Consider the following 20,385-nt stretch of genomic DNA (forward strand, 5'->3'; position numbering starts at 1 on the left):
TGAGGTCAGGAGAGAGATATAACAGTGAGCGTTTACAGCTATCCCTAAAACACAGTCATTTTGATGGAGAACAGAACAAAAGGCAGCCAACATCCAAAGAACAGCTTTAAACGTCCTTTTAGAAACCTGGAGAATCTTCTTTCATACTGCCAGACAATTAAACAGAAACAGTTGAAGGTAAATTTTGATTTATTTCCCCAAATAAAATCTGTATAGTTGAGTCATGCATTACAAGGTCAATAGCTGTTGCTCTTGCATCAGAAAACCTTTAATGTCAAAAGACATAAAATGTGATCAATTTTAAAAACAGCCTGTCAAGTTATCAAATTAGTCAAGTATCAAAAGTGACATTAAAGAGCTATTAATCTATTAGACAACATAAAAACAACAGAACAGTATAGAAAAAAAGAAACACTTTAAAGTTACTGCTACCTTTCCACTCATCATTTGTTCTCTATACAGACGACAGAGCTTTGCAAAGCCGAGCGTTCACATCCATCATATGCTCTTGATCATGAGAAATGCAGCAGCACACATGGACATGTTCCACAGTAGACTTTTATACTAACATATGAAAACAAAGGGTTTATTGCTGTAAGGCTCCATAATAAATACATAAATAGCATAATTTAAACACACGATGAAACATTTTATCAAAATGAAAGATTCACATTCAACAGTGTTTCTTCCCTTTAGCTGAAGATACTCGAGTAATTAAAAGGGAAGATGCGCGAGTGCTTTTACCAGCTTCAGCTGTCACCAGAGCATTTTGTCTTATGTACCGCAGAAAAAAATACTTTTTAAAAGGGATTTCTTTTCCCAAGGGTCTCTAATCTACCTCACTCCAAACAATAATATATATGTATATATATAAAAAAGTCTTAATAAACACTGACGTTTCCATCAGTGCTTGGATAGCTTTGTGAAACAAAAAGAAAAAAAATGGTCCGAAACTATTTCAATACTGAGAACTGCATGATGGTGTAACATACTGTCGCCAGGTGTTATCGCTGATTTTTAAATTAGCGTGGAAGAAATCTGATCATAAGACATGAATGCACTTTGGACTTACCACTGCAACATATATACAAAACTCAGCAACAGTTGTCTTGATGTCCAGTGAGTCAACTTCAGTTAACCTGACAAATTTCATACTGCTGAATAAATATTAAATATTCATTTATATCCAATACTGACCTCACTTGAATAAAATATACATTCCTCACTTGTCTCAACATTGTCTTCTCGCTCTTTGCTAGAGGTTCTGCTAAGTTAAAACCTGGAAGTGACAACCTTTTTTTTTTTTTTTTGTCAGCCTCAATCTGTCTGCATCTCCTAACTTCACCTTCTTCATGGGAAGAGCTCACCTCCCCTTCTTTCCTCTCTGTAAGGTAGTCTTAAAAGTTTTACTGCATGCGATCTGTCTGGAGCTGCTGAGGCTGGTACTGACTGAAGGCCGCAGCAGCAGCAGCTGCTCCTGGGGTGGCAGCGGTGGCGAGCGGCTGCTGGACAGTGTACCCATACCCCGCTGTAGTCATGTAGCTCGTCGGTGCTGGTGAAGCTGCGTACGGATACTGCTCATAGGCAGCAGCTGCAGCAGCAGCAGTCGCAGCAGCTGCGGAGTACTGGGCATAAGCTGCTCCAGTATAGTCAAGGTATGGGGAAGTGGCAGCAGCAGCTGTTGCTGTAGCCGCAGACGGTTGTACATGAGGGATCACCACGCTGGGTTGGACAAAGGCTTGAGGGAAGACATAATGAGCTGGGATCCTGTAGGACACAAAGATGCACAGGGTCAGAACAGAGCCACAGTCAGTCATCTTTCCAACGCTGGAAAACTGAAAAGCAGGTGCCAAATATGTCAGTCCAGTCCTCAGAACACAGCAAATCCATTCATTAACGGAAAAAATAAAAACCCTACCTAGAAATGAAACGTTAAAAAGCAGCAAAAACCACAAAGAAACACAAGCGTAGCTTTAAATTTCAAAAAGCACCCGAATCTGAAACACAGTGAGGCATTAAAAGAAGACACAGCCAAGCTCTGCACCCCAACGCTTCACTGAAAACCATATTTGACAAAATGCGAGCTTATCGCAAAAACACAACATATCAGTTCAAGAAATGGACATGGTTCTGTCCACATACTGCAACACCAACACCACACATACAAGCATGCCCACACATGTTAATAGGTCCTTCAACGCAAACAAAAAAAGAGAAAAATGACTGTTTTGCACGTAGCTGTTAAAGTAACCATACAGCATCTTATCAAAAGTAGGTGCTTAGCTGTATTATGTTGTGCAGATGGCTGTTTGAAAAAGAAATAAACAAGACTGTGTAATAAAGGGATATCTCCATTTGATGACGATGGAAACATACAACCTTTGTATCTGGGTAAACTTGCCTCCACTTTAAACCTCTGACAGAGTCACGCTAAGTAAATACACTGAAGAGCAGGTGTAAAGTATATTTATCCACTGACACGTGCACCTCTTCTACCCTTCCAGACATACCACCACCACCACCCCGCACAAATACACACGCACGGCCAACTTGAGTGACAAGGGAGGCTGGCTGCATGCTATTTTTGCTCCTCTTGTCATTGCAAAAGGACAAGCTGATCCTCTCCTTCAGTGACACATGGCAGAGCTCTCCTCAACAACTGCCTACACCACACTACGGTCAGATTGAAGGTGTCCCCACTGATAAGTAAAAACGGGAGGGGAAACACAAGCTGACTGTTATGTCTTATAGCGGCACATCGATTCCAGAAAACTCCCAATGCTTGTTTTTGAGCGCGACCCGTTTGATTACTTTAACAGCTTTCAAATTGACAAGACAGAAGCCACCATGCTGGTATCCTCGCTTTGTGACGCGACTTGGTTTTAGTACCAAGTGTTTAAATGCTGTAAAGGTCACAGCTGACTTTAAGCGTGACTACTGAAAGGAGGGCATGGAGGTTTTGTCGTCCTGCAAGTGGAGAGCTAAATAAAGGTGCATTGTAAATCACCAGGGCACATGGGTAATCCCCAGCACATAACCAAAACGCCTCATGGGCGCATGGCTCGTCCCACCTGTCGTCCGCAGCCGAGCGACTCCGTCTCTGCCATACATTATTAACAGCGCTGCTGAGTGACTCCCTTTTTTCCATCTGAATTTGAGAGGCCATGCGGATCACTGTAGCCAACAGCTGCTGCCTAAGAGACGAGCTAAGAGCTCTTGTCTTCACCCTGTATTGCAGGGACTATTTGAGCACACCTAAATTCATGTGTCATAGCTAAAATAATGAATTCATAATGATAAAATTTCAACAGAGTGATCCACCTTTTTGTTAAAAATAAGTTACTTCACCAAAGCACAGCCTTTCTGCAAAGAGGGAGGCAATCGAACACACCCATACACACTTCTGGAGTGATGGCAAAAAAAAATAAAATACTGAATATTTGTGACTGATCAGAAAGAAAATCTCAGTATATGTACCTGTAGATGTAAGCTACAAATGAAAGCAGTAGGTTAATTGAAAAAACAATAAAAAAACCCCCCAAAAAACACAGCATCATGGGTAAGGAAACAGAAAATGAACTCCAACATGCAAGCCAGTGTTTGTTTTGTTGCCGGGGATTGAATTTGAAATTAACACACTGAGTGATCGTCAACCCCAACCCCTTTTGACAACAAAACACAGTGAACTTCATGTTAACCAGAAACCAGGAATAAATAAATAAAAACACAGGCTAAAGCACAATCATTAAAACAGGAAAAAGAATCAACACCCCATCGCAGAGTTATAACTCCCTATGATGACTGGAAAAATCTGTATACAAAAAAAACCCTTCTGAACGCCCCACATCCCCCACTGCAAGTAGAAGTAAGCACACAGTTAAGCTGAACGCCACATCATACTGAAAACAAGGCACACACCAATCTATGTACTATGGAAAACTGAAAAAAAAAAAAATCATCAAAGAAAAACAACAACAGCAGAAGATTTCCATGCATCTAGTCACCATTTCTGTTCGTTTGTGTATGTCAGAGTATACAGGTAACACTTTAGCGCTCTGCCCAATGCAGACTCAGCTATTCCTCAAATCATCATGTCACTTCATCAGCTATTTTAACCGTTACCGACCCTGTCAGATCAGAGAGAGATAGACAACATGAAGACAAGTCCTGCAGTGGCTGGGGACAAACGCTCACTTCCTTCACAATCAACCTCAAGCAGAGGGGCACACATGTACACTCACATGTCATCAGTCAGGGTGAAAGAAGATGGAAGCAATAATAAATACACATTTAAAACAACAATAATGAAAAAAAAATATAGTCAAGGGCATTTCTAATAGAGACAGATTTTTGTGACAGAAACAAAATGTAGCTTCACATACCCGTAAGGTCTCTGGATGAATGCTGGATGGATCTGAGGCACACCAAATGCAAAGCCTGGAGTTGAGACAGACCATTGTGAAGCATTTGTTTAAAATCTTTAAAAAAAAAAAAAAAAAACACGAAGAAAAGTACCTACAAGTTTTCTTAGATTTGTTTCCATAAACTTTAATTAGCTTAATTTGGTTTATTTCTTTTTATATTCGATTGTAAAAGGAAATAAAAACAAAACTGAGGTCCAGTCCCTCACCTGGCTGAATGACTCTGGGTTTGGCCCCAAGATACGCCAGGTTCACATTGGCTTTCCTTCCATCTATTATGGGGTTGGGGTCCTTGCAGGCTCGGTCGGCAGAGGCCCGGTCTGCCATGGTCACCTAAATTAGGACAAGGCGTTTTCCATGAGATGATACTCCTTCACACGAAACAGCGCAGTCTACTTTACTCGTCCAGCTGACCGGATCATTATATAATTACAGGTTTTTACTTACGAATCCATAACCTCTGGATTTGCCCGTCTGCCGGTCAGTGATAACGACGGCCTCTTCGATGTCGCCAAACACCTCGAAGTATTTTCTCAGACTTGAGTCGGTTGTGTGATAAGGAAGACCTCCCACAAAGATCTTGGTGAAGGTGGTGTCTTTCTGTGCCGCGTGCATTATGTGGAAGCTGTGTTTCAAAATGATTTCCGGGGAGTTTTAAAAGTTAGATAAAGGAAAGAGGAGCGTTCAGTGTGCGGACAGGAGGCCCCCCGAAAGTGCGTCTGAACGAGGAGGAAGACACCTGTTTGTTGTGTGTGTGTTTCCCAGTTGTCAGTGTGTGTGACACGGATCCTTAACTCCACCCAGATCCAGACCACCACACCGTCCCTACTGTCGCACAACTGCTGAAACTGTCACAAGGGTACGCAGCGTAGAGCTGAATAAAGTTACTCAGTTACTTCGGCTATGTATGTTCATATATAAGTTAGGGTTAACTGGGAAATAATGGCATGTTGGGAATGAGAGTTCACACCGGAAACTCGTGCAGTCCGTGGGTGCACAGCACTTGCTGGGGTGTAATTTAATAAGTTCATAATGAAAGTCCAAAAAACAAGCTGAAAATCTCGCTCAAATAATTCATTCTTTACTATCGTCTTAGTTTACTGTAGTATAAGCTGTTTTTTTTGTTTGTTTTAATTTACCTATAGCATATCCTCATATTGGAAATAAACAGAATTAATCATCACTATCCGGTTATAATAAACATTTTAAAAAATAGTTTGTTTTTTGTTTGTTTGGGGAACAATTTGGGGAACTTACTTTACAGTTATGGTTAGAAGTTTACATTACCATGAGCATGACCTGCCATTGTAATTTGATGCTTTTAATGTGGAGTTATTGCACAGCATACATCTTTAATGACTTTAAGAAAAATTAAATAAAATAAATTCAAACCAGTTTAAAGAAGTCAAATATGTATGCCGTAAAAATCATTCCACCCTGGAAAAAGAACAGTTTAAACAAATCCTTAAAAGCCTAAAATGACCATGACACTGAAGCCTGTGATGAGTGTATGTAAACAGCTGACCATAACTGTAGGTTAAAAGCACCTCAAACATGACACCACTGGTTCAGACTGTTTGAAGCAATGAATTGGTTGGAAAGATTTAAAACTATTAAAGGGCTTCATCATTTTAAGGGGGCAATGTGCCTATTATTCCTGTTTACAAGAATTCTACTCTGTTAGGATGTTTATATTGTGCCTGGCGATATTTCACACATGCTGCCCATCTTAAAGTAAAATGTGTTCTATTATAACATCATTTGAAAAATTTTTGAAACATGAGATTGTAAATTCATTACCCATATGCTATCTTCTCCTGTACACCTTAGACCCAGAATTCTTATTTAGATCTCAAAACAGTGCAGTCACATGAAAAAGAAAGTTTTCAAACAAAGTACACCCTCACTGCTTCCATAGTAATTAAGAGGGTAATTGATTAACCTGATTAACAGATCATTCACAGGTGTGTGTGAGCAATCAGATGTGTGTTGACACAATGCCACGGTCTTCCCAAGAGTGAACGCCCCAGCAAATTCACTCCAAGGTCAGAACATGCAATACTCTGGGAAAGACTACAGGTTTCAGTTAGGATGTTAAATGTTAAAATTCATGGTAGTACAATTAGAAATTAGGAAGAATTTGGAAGGGTTGCCAGGAGAAAGCATCTTCTCTCCCAAAAAAGAACATGGCAGCACAGCTTATGTTTGCAAAGTTGAATCTAAAGATAAAGCAAGACTTCTGGACGCCAGTGTGTTCTTTTGAATAATGCCGTGTTTGGTGAAAATCAGTCACAGACTATTGGCGCAAACACATCATTCCCAGCGTGAACAAGGATGGTGGAGGAACGGTTATTAGGGTTTGTTGACAGCCACAGGACTTGGGCATCTTCCAGTCACTGAGTTGACTCTACATTACTTTGGTAATGTAGAGTCAAATGTGAGGCCTATCTATCTGACAGCTGCTGCCTGGCTGAAATTGGGTCATGTAGCAGGACAGTGATCCCAAGCACAGCAGCAAATCTACAAGAGAGTGGCTGAAAAATAAAAGAATGAAGGTGTTGCTACTGCTCAGTCACAGTCCAGACATCAACGCCATCGAAATGCTGCGGCAGGAGCTTGAGGAAGCTGTGCATAAATGATTGCGACACAGCAAAGCAGAGTGGAGCATAATTCCTCCACATCAATGAGAACAGAACTCCCACATGTTACTGCTGCTCAAGGTGGTTCTAAGAGCTACTGAATCATAGGGTGCACTTAGTTTTTCACCGACCTGCATAGAGTCCTGTGAAAACTTTCTTTTCGCAAGGATTTAAATTGCTGTTTACTGTTGCTGTTTCCTATTCCAAATATTAAAACTGCACTACATCCCAGCATAGGATGGAACTAAAAACACAAACTGCTGGCTAATCCTACATTATCATCAGACCTTTTTTTAATTGAAAAAAGTTAATATTAGACTACATTTTAATATATGTCCAGGAAACAGGTTTGTCAGCCTGAAGGTATTGCCACATTTCCTGCATCTGAATCCTGAATTTCAAATTTACTTGCATATACTAGGTGGGTAAATACCCTAGGGTTAGCATGCATGAGCAGAATGAAGAGTCAACACATACACTGATTGTAAATGTTCTATTCTAGAACATTTTGTACCAATTAAAACAATTCAAGATACATTATAAATACAATTCTGTACATTATAATAGTGTAAATACTATGTTCAAATACATTTCTATTTACAACTCCTTTTTAGGGAGAGCAGCTTTGTTCTCTTCTTTAAAGTAAGGTTCTTGGGTTTCTTTCTTTTACTTGCAATTACAGCTTGAATATTTACCTATTTCTAGTCAGTTCCACAGTTCACCACTTTGATAAAATACACGTTTGTAGGAAACTCTTCTTCATACCTATGCTAATTTTCTCTAACCCGATGCTGTCCATCGCCCATTCATTCAATCCTCCATGTGAAAAACTGTTATTGAGTACCTTTTAACGTGTAGCATCACTCGTCAGTCTGTTAGCATGTAAAATGGAGATGGACATCAGCTAAAAAGGCATTCAATCAGTCAGTCAGCAAGGCAGGATGGCATTTTGAATACTTGTGGGCTTCAAAATATACATACAGGTTCTGATTCATACAGCTATGGTTATAACTACTGAGTATTTGGGGACTTATGTGCCTCTTTTTATAAAAACAGGGCAATAAGGCATCAGTATATCCAGCCTCAGACAAAACCTAGCTGCTTTGTACAGCTTTGTACATCTAGTGTTGACACACAGTTCATCGGTTGCAAATATTTCATCAGTCCAACGTGGAAGACAGTCGACAAACTCTCCAAGAATCCTTTCCAGTGCAAGCATTCGAACACCAACAGTTTCGTGCTGGATGGATGGGGATTATTTCCTCCACAGTGTTACAGTACGTCAACAGCAACATTTCTAACTGCAACTCGGGTTTGCAGATTCGTCTTATGCTCAGGGTATGTGGCATTACTCCTAGAGATATGGCACTAAGCTTTAATTGGACACATCGATTTGTAGTAAATACGTCCACATACGCACATTAGAAAAATAACATGTAACTCATAACAGCAGATATGGAACCGAAGTTCTTTGGTTAGCCCTGATATTTCATATTGATGTAAATATCAATGTTTATTAACAGTAGTACATTCTTAATCTTCATATCCCAGATTACTCCATTATGAGCCTAGGGGAGCTGGGGGGGAGGGGTGGCTGGAGTGCATTGTCTTACAAAAATATGGTATATAGTGTTCAGAACCAATGTAACAAAAAGTAAGTGGGTAATATTGTATAAAGACTCCCAGATTAAAGTGAAGTTTTCTATAAAAATATCACCATATAGAAAACTAAGATATGTGCATAGTGATTTTTTTTGTTGTTGACAGTGAACAATAATTAGGATATACCTTCATTAAATGCACAGGTAAGATATGCGTTCAGACAGCACAGACTCCTTCAGCTCAGAGACTTGAGTGGTCAAAAAGATAATACGAAGGGAAGCCGAACGGGATCTGAGGACCACCCTCAGATCCCTGCAACTCCCCAGAAAACATGTCCTTCTTTGGGTCCTATCTGATCAGAGTCTGTGGTTCTGCGTCCATGGAGGGTGGTCCTCTGGTGAGACGAGATGGCTTCACAAACACGCCGTGGCCTGGGGGGCAGCGGAAGTACACCCTGCCCTGGACTGTCCCATTGTGCTTACCTATAGGAGGATTAGGCATAACTTATTAGAGGACTCACTTCTAATCACTTTTAATGTCACGTTTAGACTCCTCTTACAAATATATTTTACAAAACAAGTAAAATGTAAATAAAATCAGAATGAAAAAAGACTTGTTAAGCCTTGGAAAAAAATCATTTTAAACTTGATGCCAACAAAACCAGAAAGCTGTCTTTCAGGAAAAAAAAATATGTGGATAAGGATCCGAAAGAAGAAGAAGATGAACAAGAATCTGCACATGCAACTGCAGGAAAAAAAGTGCAAAGCATTTGACACATTGTGAAATGAAGGCTGGACTGTTGAGCAGTTGAAATCTTATATCAAGTATGGACGGAAAAACATTTTGATGTCATGACTTTTTAAAAATGTGTTTCTGAGCTTTGTACTAAATGCTTTGTTCCACACGTCTGTCAGCTCCAGCTGGCGCTGTCCCCGCGTCCAGCAGGTTTGGATCACAATTGTTCAACAGTTTAATGTAATGGCCTGTTTTCACTACAGAGATCTTTTGGCACGTTCTGCTCTGCTGTGCTTGGAAATCTATCTTGGTCTAGTGGATCACTGACAGGACTCCTACTCTTTCTATCTGAAGCTCTTCTGCACCATTAAAGGATAACCCGTTTTTATTCTACCAGACCTGGGACCCATTTCTTCATTACCTAATCACCTCTGCATTTTCAGGGATGCTATATGAGCCAACAGTATGTATTGTGTTGCCTTTACTGGAATGTGATGTTTGTTTAGCTTCCTCTTTAGTTTTTCCTTTCTCTCTCAGTCAGGTTTAGTTCCCTGTAATTTGTACACAGTTTGTATTACTATGGTATTTTTTTCTTAGTTTTGCATGCTTTGCAAAAAACCCGCAAAAAACACACACACACACAAAACTTTGGCTTTTTTTTACTGGCATCAAAAGGAAAATGTGCATTTTTTTATAGAATTTATAGAATTTTATAGAATATAGAATGTATTTCTGCTTTTTTCTTTTAAATATAGGGATTTACTCATTTCTGTGTTCTGTTTCACTAACATACACGCTGTGTTTCAGCTTTAGTAACAGGGTAGCACACAGAAAAACCCCCACATGTCATTTGATATGTACAGTATATTAAGTGGAAACTGCCCCGGGGTCACAGGTTTATTGCCGTTTGTTACAGTCTGACTCATTTTCTAGGCTATGAGTCAGTCTGTGATGACTACAACACATCAAAACTAGGACAACTTTTTTCCCCCTGTTTTTTTCCTCTTGTATACCACTTGGGGGCAGCAGAAACCCCCTCAAAAATACAAGATCCCTTATCAGATTGATATGGAAAACTACGAAAGCTTGTTTCTGCTACTTAAAAAGAAATATTTTTTGCCATCCTCAAGTCAAAATTTTCAGGTTATTATCTCAAAATTTTGATGTACCTAACTAATGTACTAACTCGTTAGCTGGGTACTCACTGGTTTTGACTTAGCTCAGCCAATCAATACATTTTTAAGTACAATGTATAAACTGGATGCGCAGACAGTTTCCAGTTTTGTACAGCCAGAAAACCCAAATCATCATTAGCATTCATGTAAAGTTTGTGTTCACCTGAAAAATGTAATTTCAATATTTAACCTTCACTCTGTTTTTAGTCTCCAAAACAGACCAAAGAGAAATACCAGTTGCTAAATGCTCCACTATGTTGATCCATTAGCCTTTAACAGAGCCTGTGAGATCTTTCCTGTTTGGCACTGAGTGCACAGGACTTAAGTGTTTCTTTTTTTTTGCTTTTGTTTTTTTGTTTTGTTTCCTAGAAACAACAGCCTGCTGACACGAATGGACCAGTCAGAGTGGATTAACAATCCCACCACTAAAAGCAAATCTCGCTCTCCTGTAAGTCGCTCTTTTAATCTTTAACATGCATGTTCTATATTAGAGCTTCCTATAATAGACAGTCAACAGGGGGTTACAGCGATTTTGTTTCACCACATAGCCCCACATGTGCGTTAGCCGTGACTGACACCAGTACTTAAGGGATTAATAAATACTATATTTATATTGCTGTTAATAACTGCATAGCCTTAAAGGCAGCATATATAAATTAATCATTACGTTTTTGACTAAGGAATACAGGGCATGAGATATATGGAGCATTCAGACTGTTTAAACGAATCATTCGTTCCTGTAATAATAAAGTTTTCTTGGGGGTCTACAAACAGAAGTTTTAAATGAACTCACCCACTGCCATGTCCAGCTTCACACCAATCCAGATCCCCTTGGCAAACTCCACCCCTCCCACATAGTGGACCGTTCCTCTCCTCTTCCCCACCCACACCTGTTCACCAGGTGCCATCCAGTCAGGAAGCTGAGCCACAGGAGTGCTCTCATCCCCACTGGAGTCTCCAGAGGGCTCGGCGCTGCTGGGATTTGGACTGGGACAGGGACTTCCATGGGGCAGATCCCCTTGGGCTGGCTCCTGAATGGGAGGTTCTCCTCCTGCTCGCAGAGTTGGAGCTGAAGACGTGGCTGTAGGTAACGGTGTGAGTGGAGATGGTGATTGTGGAGGTGGGACCGATGCAGCAGGATTTATTTGGGCCGGACATGGAGCTGAGGTGGAGACTGGGGCTCTGACTGAAGTGCAAAACACTGTTGTGTTAGGGCAGGACACAGCTACACTAACGGCGTTTTCATAATTAGGACATTTGCATATTGTCTTTTCGGGAAGAGACGTCTTAAGAATACCAGAGACATCAGAGGTGAGCTGATTGTCAGTGTCACGTGTTTCTACATTGTCTGTTTTCTTCTGCTCGTTTGTACAAACCTCCAACCCCTCCTCCTCCCATCCCTCTGTAAAATGTTCCAAATCAGCTACGCCAACGCTGTCATCAGCCCCTTTAAAGTCAGTAAACTCCTGGCTGGTACTGAGTACACAGTTGTTTGGTGAAGGGAATGACTGTGGCTTATCAGTGCAATTAGGAATACTGATAGGTGAGGAGGCTGAATGGATGAGCAGGTCCTGAACCCCATCTGCCGAAAGAGGTCGTGGCTGAGCGTCACTCCCTGCAGAAACACTTTTGGTTCGGGTGCCGCCTCTTCCAACAGGGCAGCCAAGAGGGTCATGGGAATCTCTGGAGGTGCAGCTGATATGGTCAGAGCTCTCACTGGCACTGAAAGGCATGTCAGACAGCGTGGCATTGGAGGCACTGTGTGAAAAGTAACCACTAGTGCAACTGCTGGTCGTGGGGCTTCGCGGCACCTCTCTCTCGCTGCTCCCACCTCCACACCGGCTCCCCTTCAAGTCAGAGCGAAACCCCTCCTGGCTCTCCAGAGTGGCATTGTAGATCTCAAAGTTTGCAAAGTCCTCTGGGATGTAAGGCTGGAAGGTGCTTTGGTCCTGAGAGCCACGATTTAGACTTAGAGCCATGCGTACATCCGTCTCCTCGTCTTCAGAGTCCTGCTGATCAAAAGAAGAGCAGCGGGACAAAAGACACACCAGGTCGGATGTTAGTTACAGCATGTGTAGCCTATGTAAAGCCTATTTACATAAAGAGACTGGAGACAATGAAAATGGTTGAATGTAATGATGGAACAGAGCATAATGTATGAATATTGTGACACTTTGATCTTTGATAACTTTACTGGTGTTTGCTGCTTTAATATCGCATTGACGTACTGCATGCCCTTAAACGTGACCCATCAAGTTAAACACTATCATACCCTATTAAACCACTCATTCTACATTTAGGTCCACGATTTTTTGGGCAAAGACATCATTTGTGTATTTTTGCCTCTGTAGACCGCCACTTTAAATGAAACAATCAATATATGCTTTAATTCAAGAGGTTTAACAAAACTTCGAAATTACAGTTATTTGTATATACAGTCCCCAAAATTTTAAGTTTTAAGTGGACATACCAACATAATTTTAAATACAAGGATTCTTTTTAATACTTTTGCAGTCATTGAGGTTTGAAACCCATGGACATCGAGAAATGCTGTCACTAAATCACCAACTTTCTCCCTTGAAATGCGTTGCTAGAACTTTACTGCAGCCACCTCAGCTGCTGCTTGTTTGTGGGCCTCTCTGCCTTCTTTTTTGTATTTATTAATTGTAAAGCATGCTTTGGTTGGTTGAGATCAGGTGACTGATTTCATCATTAAAGAAACTCTTTCTTATGATCCAGAAAGTTGATTCTGTTCATCTCGACATTTCTTATGTGGAAGAAATGTTTTGGCACTCATCCAAGCTAGACTGGGATTGGATGACTGAGGATGCATCTTATACTTTCACCCTCCCATCATTCTGGTACAAGTTCATTTTAGTTTCTTCGGACCAGAGGATTTTTTTCAGATCGGCTCTTTTAGATGTTAGATGTGACGAAGTCTGATCTGGCCTTCGGGTTCTTTAGTGTAACCAGTGGTTTGCACTGTTTTGCAAACCCTTTGTATATACATTTATGAAGGTGTCTCCTGATTACAGACGTTGACAACAATAATCCTGTGTTCTTGCACTTTAGCTGTCTTCTGTGGTCTCTCAGGTATTCAGATCCTGCTGAGACCTTTTTAACAATGTTAATCATTTGGCCACTCCTAAAGTTTTTCTCTGATAAGTTTATTTACTTTTTAAGCCTAATGATGACCTCCCTGAATTACACTGACGTCTCTTTGGGGATGATGACAATAAAAAGCTATAAAATCCAGTTTCAACAACCGATATTATGTCTGCTCAGTTTGTGTTGAAATCATACAATAACCCTCCCTTTACCATGAAACTGCTTTTCAGTCAATTAACAAACTAATTTTGAGAAAATAGATGTATATGAAAATGGCTGTAATTCCTAAATGGTTAATTAAAATTGACTTTTAATTTAAATTAAAGCTGAAAGCCTGCATTTCAGTTTCATCTTGATTGTTTGATTTTAAATCCACTTTCCTGGTTTACGGAGGAAAAATCGAAAAAAATGTATAGTATAACAGTATAGGTTAGCATTTCACTGAATATTTGAACGAGGCTGTTTAGAAATTATATTATAATATATCATAATATTTGCTCCAAGAACATATATTTGTGCCAACCCATAAAACCCATGAAGCTCTGCTTTTTCAGCTACCTAAATGTGGTCATAATCTATATTAGCTTACAGAGGTTAAATGCGATTTTGATGGTAATCTAGGGCTCATAGTAGCATTTAATCTGCTACCATGCTATTAATCTTAATATTTAATATGCATGTATTAGATGTGTTGCATGTATTGCATTATAATCAAAAGTATTACCCCATTAATATCACAGTATTACATATTTTAACCAAAGTATTGAACTGATATAAACACTTTTTTTCTACCAGGTTAGTAGCAACCTAAAAACTATTATTTCTAACTAGCTTTCCTGACTAATGCTATGTTATTACTAACCCAATGAAGCTGTCTGACTCTTGTTGTAAATGCTGTCAGTTCATGGATTATCTGCCCAGCAAACAGACAAGTGTACAGTTGTGAGTGCGATACTTACAGCACACCGACTACTTGTTACGTCAGCGCGTATTATGTCTGTGCAAAACTCCTAGAGTAACCCTCAGTGGAGAGTGCGTAACACTTACAGCAGTGTGTGGCAGTGTGTGGCTGAGCTGTCTGCTGGTGGGAGTGGAGGTGGGGGTGGAGGTGGAGGTGGAAGGCTTGCAGTGGCCCTCGCTGCCTGCCCTGGGTCGGCGCCAGGGACAGGGAGGGGGGAGCAGTGCAGGGCTGTCCACACATGAGCGCATGCTCTGCAGATGGGTCAGAACAACAGCACACACTTCACACTCACACACACAGCATGCATGGAGCTGGGCAGGCCAGTTATATCATTAGTGCCATGCAGTTTAACATTTCACAAAAACACTGCTTGAAGTGCACTAAGTACGAGGGACAGCACTTTTTATTAGAGAACACTGGTGAGCAGTTAGTCCGTGTAGTTTCTTGCACTCGTTTTCTCATGCCCTGCAAACAAGTATAATCTGCATCAAACACATAAGCACTTGCTCACGCTTAATACATGCATGAGACCATTTTTAAACAGACTACTGCTATTTATGTACTTAAAAACCTAATTCTGAAAAAGTTGGAACTGCAAAATGTAAATCAAAACAGATTCCAACGATTTGCAAATCTCATAAAACTCATATTTTATTCATAGCAGAACAAAAAGAACACCATGTCAAACGTTTAATCTGAGGGATTTTACTATTGCATGACAAAAACTTTGAATTTAAAGGCAGCAACTTTAAAAATTTCTTCATCTACAGTACACAATACAACCAAAGGATTCAGAGAATCTGGAGAAATCTCTATGTGAAAAAGACAAGGTTGAAAATCAGCATTGGATGCTCTCTAAGGCAGCACTGCTTTAAAAACAAGCACAGAAATCACTGCGTGGGCTCAGGAACACAGCTCCCTGTGCCATCCACGAATGGAGGTTAAAGCTCTATCATGCAAAAAGAAGCCATATGTGAACATGGTCCAGAAACACTGCTGTCTTCTCTGGGACAAAGATCACTTAAAATAGACTGAGGCAAAGTTGAAAACTGCTCCGTTGTCAGATGAATCGTAAATTTGAAACTTATTTTGGAAAACATGGACTCTGCATCCTCTGGATTAAAAAGCAAAGGCAACAGCTGACTTGTTTTCAGTGCTGAGTTCATAAGCCAGCATGTCTCGTGGTATGGGGGTGAATCAGCGTCTATGGGATTGGCACCTTCAAGTCCAACAACTGGTCTCTCTGGTTCCCAGCCATTTACTTATTGTAGCTAAGCAAAGAGGAGATACCCATCCCAACTTATTTTTTCTGAAAATGGTGAATTTCTTAGTTTATATAGTTGATATGTTTTTTTTATTTGCTATTTTGAATAAAATATGGTCTTATAAGATTTGCAAATCATCATATTCTGTTTGTATTTGCATTTTACACAGCGTCCAAAAATCTTTGTAACTGGGTTTGTAGAAACTTCTATCTGCGAACCACAGTATTCCTGATATGACCTCAGTCCTTACACCTCTCTTAGTCCACTTCAAGAAAACAAATGTGCAGTGTTAGTTTAAATGATCGAAACAGTGACAAAAATATCTGGAAATTCAACTTCCACAAGTAAAATGAGACATGACACAGCACAGCTTAGTCAAGTTGAAGTCATGCTCGTATGCGTCACGTACCTTCTGCTCAATAAAGTGACAACAACAAAGTGAATGATGTCATCACGCAGCTTCGGACAATTAGTGCTTTTTGTCCGCGTCGTTATACTGAACATGTTTTGAAAGTGTAACTTGATGTGGTGAAATTCTGACAGTGATCTGACAAAATGGAAATGTGGAACTGGAAGAAAAGTGCAATGGCAAAAGGAGCAACATGCAAAAAAACCACAGAAATGAATTCCACCCATTTAGAGTGATTTCAGCTCCATCCTCCTTACCTCGTGTCCCAGCAGCGGTCGGGCCTCAAGAACTTTCTTGGCCTTGTTTTCCTCTTTGACAGGAAGAAGAGACTTGAGGAATTTCGGAGGTTGTGGGGAGAGGACTTTAAAGGGGCTGGCAATAAAAAAGGTCGAACTCTCTGGAACCAACCCTGTATGGGAACATTCGGTGTTAACTCTAAAGTCAGAACGGGATGTTTCCACACACGTGCTTTTTCTGAGGTTACCTGAGCTCTCCTTTTTAACGGGTGTGGTACAAAGGGAGCCGTCCTGTGGATTACAGTTGGTGCTGTCCACACGGTCACAGTGATCCTGTGATTACAGTCACAACAGACCACAGTCATCACACAAATGTACTCTTGCATGACAGTTACAGAAAATGTTGAACAAGAAGCCCGACGCACCTTACAGTCTTCATCCTCACAACCAGTCAGGTCTGTTTTACTACATAAAGACTGGAGAACAAGAAATAGGACAGTAAAATTATGTGTATAATTTTATGGTCAAGTTATTTCCATATAGCCAGCAGGACATGCAGTGAGTGATTTCTTTAATTACTTGCTGTACATTTGGTGTGCTGATACTCCTCCTTAAGTGTCTCCCCTTAGCAGCGAGTGCTTCCTTCACTGTCACAGCCTGCAGAGACCATTAAAAAAAGGCAAGTTTATCTCTATACATCATCCCTAAATAATTAATGATTACGATGTACACTAAATTACATTTTTTACTAAATTAGATGTGTTACTGCGTAGGTTACCTGTCGTAGCCTCTCCAGGCTAAGGATGTTCTCCACCTCCAGAACTCCCCGGGTGTATTTTTCTATGTAAGTTTCCCCATCCTGAGTCTCCTCGCTGTCCCCGCGAGCAGCCATGAGAGCCAAGGTTTCCCTCTCCTCTGGCTCCTCCGAAGCCTGGAAGAAAAAAAAGGAAGGAAGCTTAGAAAGAGATGTTAAACTCCAAACACTGATAAAACAGAACCAGAGTTTCCAACATACCTTTGGTATGTTGGAAACTATCTCATAAGTCACACCGCAGGAGTAAAGCATGTTCTTTAGCGACATTCTTCTCTTGAGGCTCTGAGTGAAACTCTGTAAGAAACAAATATCCAAATGATGTTGATCGTTAAAACGTAGGCCTGATATGTTCTTTGGACTAACCTCCTTTGGTTACATCTAGAGTTTCAAGTATTAACCTGTTTGTTGTAGATGTTGACAGCAATCCTCTTGCGGAGCACCAGCTCCATGGAGGCAGGGTGGCTGAGCTGCACCGTGGCTTTAATGATCAGGTAGATGCGTTCATTTGGCGACGTGACCCGGTTGAGGTGAACAGAATCATGAATGGATGAATCCCAGGAGCACACTGCTGACACCTGATGAAATTTCAAACTTGTGTTTAATTCATTTTATTTCACAATTATCTATACAAAGAATGTGTGGCAGTGGGTTGTGACAGCACAGGGAGACGCACGGATCACGATGGCATACGTGGACCATAGCTTTGGGTTTGTCTAATTACCATTTAGACAGCGTTTAGCACAACAATTACTGTATGGTTAGTCCTGCTCAACATCAAACAAAAAGGAATAAAGATTAATTTCATTTAATTACTTCCTACCACACCACACATGCTGCAATCCATCCAATTAGGCACACATAATTGTAGGAAAAAAGTTGCCTTAAAACCCTTTTATGTGTCAATTTGTGCAATTATGTGAGAAGACAAACTTTATAGCAGCAATTTAGCAAATGAAGATAATTTGACATGGAGCCATAGTAAAACCAAGGACACAGAAATTTATATATTTTAACAAAAATACTCTACAGACCATGAGTAAACTTACTTACAGTACATTCATTACACTATATTGAGCTAAATATAAGAGCAGATATTGGATATCTGTGAGCTTCACTAAGTAAGTAAAGGGAAAAGGCAAAAGAATAATAATACTTAAACAAATATATATATGTATGTGTGTGTGTTTAAAAATATATAAGCTTATTTAAAAACATAATTCAAATTCAATAAATAAAGAATTCAATAAATTAATGAATGCCTTTTTTATTATTTTGATGCATCATTATTATTATTATTTTTATTTTTTGGTAGTTTTGGTACTCCATAGATTCTCTTGAGTTGCCAAGAGAAACCAAAGTAGAAAACACTTTAATCTTTTTTCCCTATAATTCAATTCAATTCAATTAAAAAATAATAATATTAAAGTTCTATTTTTCACCAGTAGAGGGCAGTAAAGTGACCGTTGCTACTTACCTCCTCATCACTGTGCCTAATGATAGGTAGATAGAAGAACTGGCTGCCGTGCTCTTTGGGCAGTATAGAGTTAACGCCTGCAGCATGTGGGCCGGTCAGCTGCTCGTTTACGGTCAGATTATCCGCTGGTGGCGTACAGAAAAAAGGCCGTTTGCATTTGTAAAGCCAGCGAGGAGTCTGTGAAGTAAAGTATATGTCTGCCTTACCATTTAAATCCAGGAAGAGTACGGGAATGTGAGCTTCCATTCCTGCAGGTGGAGTCCTACAAGCAGTTGAACAACAGGGTATTGGTTCAAAAATAAAATTAAATAAAAGGCAACAAGAAGTTTTCATTTCTGAATGTTTTGTTTTGCTTGTTTTCACCAGTCTGCAGGAGCTCCCGGGATGCCACTACCAGGTGCAGGTACCAGCACTGCATTTCTCTCTTCAGTCAGCCCGACCCACTGCTCCACCAGCCGAGCTTCACGCTCAATGTCCTCCTCTGACTTCTCTACATGCAGTGAGAAGGACAGAAGTTAAAAAAGAAAACAATGTTTAAAAAACGAGCAATCTTGTGATCAGGGCCTAAAACTCACCCTGTTTGTTGATGATTTTCTTGATTTGTTCGTCAAGATACTCCCGACGTTTGATTAGTGCGTCTGACCAGCGCTCTCTAACACAGTTGAGATCCTCTTCCTGGAACCAAACAAAGAGCCGAATTAATGCCAGCTGGCTCAGTGAAGCAAAGGTTCTGCTACAGGGCAGAGTGAATTGTTACCAGCGGATGATGAGCGTGCACTGGGCTGATTTGTCTGAGGGAATACTGTAACTGCTCCCAAACACCCCCAGCTAATACTTTGGAAAAGTAACAGCTTTACCAAACCCAAGATGTTAAAAAGTAAAAGTCTTAAGCTCTCCAATTCTGACTATAAAACAAATGTGATTTCACTTAATAAACATGCACGAAAGCTCTCCTTATCCCCCTTTTGCAATCGCACTCATCATTCACGCTCACTTGCATGCACCTCCTCGCACGCAGCCAAAGGTCCCCAAAGTCCTACCTGAATACACGGGAAGTATCTCTCTGACAGAGCAGCAGAGAGTAGATTCCCCTCTGCAACATCCCCAATCCCCAAAATACCTCAGAACCAACCATGTTACGCTTCTGCAATCAGCACACTTTCACAATGCAAAGTACTGTAAATCATGCAGCCATGCAATGCCCAAGTGATTAAGTGAGGCGTATTACTTCTGCAGCTCTTCAGTAGTGACAAGCAAACAGTAGCATTAGTGCGCAAAACCTGAGGGGAAAGGCAAGAGAAGGCGGGACAAGATTCTGGCAGACATGCTGCTCCCGGAAGCTCAGGGTGAACCTGTAATTTGTTCGTTTTTATTCTGGGAGATGCCAAATAGTTGTTATTGCGACTGGTAATCACAACACATCAGAATACATCCACGTGTGCAGCTGATGCAGATGCTGTTTAATAAAGCGCTTCTTTAGTCGGCAGGGACCTCCTGCCTCTCATGCCCTCAGCAAAAGGCCTAGTCACAAACACATGATCACATC

General features: G+C 40.5%; 2 protein-coding genes and 1 long non-coding RNA gene across 8 annotated transcripts in view; 1 reads left to right on the top strand and 2 right to left on the bottom strand.

Moving 5' to 3' along the window:
- Window positions 1-171: 171 nt before the first annotated feature.
- On the bottom strand, window positions 172-5,737 carry rbm24b (RNA binding motif protein 24b). Its single transcript, XM_003454396.5, has 4 exons — window positions 4,869-5,737; window positions 4,631-4,754; window positions 4,383-4,437; window positions 172-1,767 (listed from the first exon to the last, which is right to left on the bottom strand). The coding sequence occupies exons 1-4, from the start codon at window positions 5,034-5,036 to the stop codon at window positions 1,407-1,409; spliced, it is 708 nt and encodes a 235-aa protein (XP_003454444.1). The 5' UTR covers window positions 5,037-5,737; the 3' UTR covers window positions 172-1,406.
- Window positions 5,738-6,221: 484 nt separating this feature from the next.
- On the top strand, window positions 6,222-11,454 carry LOC102078284 (uncharacterized). Its single transcript, XR_269547.3, has 3 exons — window positions 6,222-6,466; window positions 10,942-11,020; window positions 11,347-11,454. It is a non-coding gene; the product is annotated as an uncharacterized LOC102078284 (long non-coding RNA).
- kif13a (kinesin family member 13A) overlaps window positions 7,538-20,385 on the bottom strand; it is a 38,992-nt gene continuing 26,144 nt past the window's right edge. For 2 of the 6 annotated variants that reach the window (XM_013276994.3, XM_005472426.4), the window contains 14 exons: window positions 19,415-19,514; window positions 19,203-19,329; window positions 19,046-19,101; window positions 18,840-18,964; window positions 17,764-17,940; window positions 17,567-17,659; window positions 17,330-17,482; window positions 17,131-17,208; window positions 16,977-17,027; window positions 16,800-16,884; window positions 16,573-16,724; window positions 14,728-14,892; window positions 11,366-12,584; window positions 7,538-9,144 (listed from right to left, as the gene is read on the bottom strand). In XM_013276994.3, the coding sequence (XP_013132448.1) occupies window positions 9,011-9,144; window positions 11,366-12,584; window positions 14,728-14,892; window positions 16,573-16,724; window positions 16,800-16,884; window positions 16,977-17,027; window positions 17,131-17,208; window positions 17,330-17,482; window positions 17,567-17,659; window positions 17,764-17,940; window positions 18,840-18,964; window positions 19,046-19,101; window positions 19,203-19,329; window positions 19,415-19,514 (2,715 nt within the window). In that variant the 3' untranslated portion in view covers window positions 7,538-9,010. The remainder of the gene's footprint in view (window positions 9,145-11,365; window positions 12,585-14,727; window positions 14,893-16,572; window positions 16,725-16,799; window positions 16,885-16,976; window positions 17,028-17,130; window positions 17,209-17,329; window positions 17,483-17,566; window positions 17,660-17,763; window positions 17,941-18,839; window positions 18,965-19,045; window positions 19,102-19,202; window positions 19,330-19,414; window positions 19,515-20,385) is intronic. The other 4 variants (XM_013276993.3, XM_019364582.2, XM_013276996.3 and 1 more) reach the window with 4 other exon arrangements.

Source organism: Oreochromis niloticus, linkage group LG11, assembly GCF_001858045.2.
Source record: "Oreochromis niloticus isolate F11D_XX linkage group LG11, O_niloticus_UMD_NMBU, whole genome shotgun sequence".
NCBI lineage: Eukaryota > Metazoa > Chordata > Actinopteri > Cichliformes > Cichlidae > Oreochromis > Oreochromis niloticus.

Excerpts from the sequence above, each read along its gene's own strand:
- rbm24b (XM_003454396.5), bottom strand. The coding sequence starts at position 5,036 with ATGCACGCGGCACAGAAAGACACCACCTTCACCAAGATCTTTGTGGGA. Across the intron at positions 4,438-4,630 it reads ACCCAGAGTCATTCAGCCAG|GCTTTGCATTTGGTGTGCCT; the intron begins GTGAGGGACTGG and ends TCTCAACTCCAG. Across the intron at positions 1,768-4,382 it reads TTCATCCAGAGACCTTACGG|GATCCCAGCTCATTATGTCT; the intron begins GTATGTGAAGCT and ends TGTGTCCTACAG.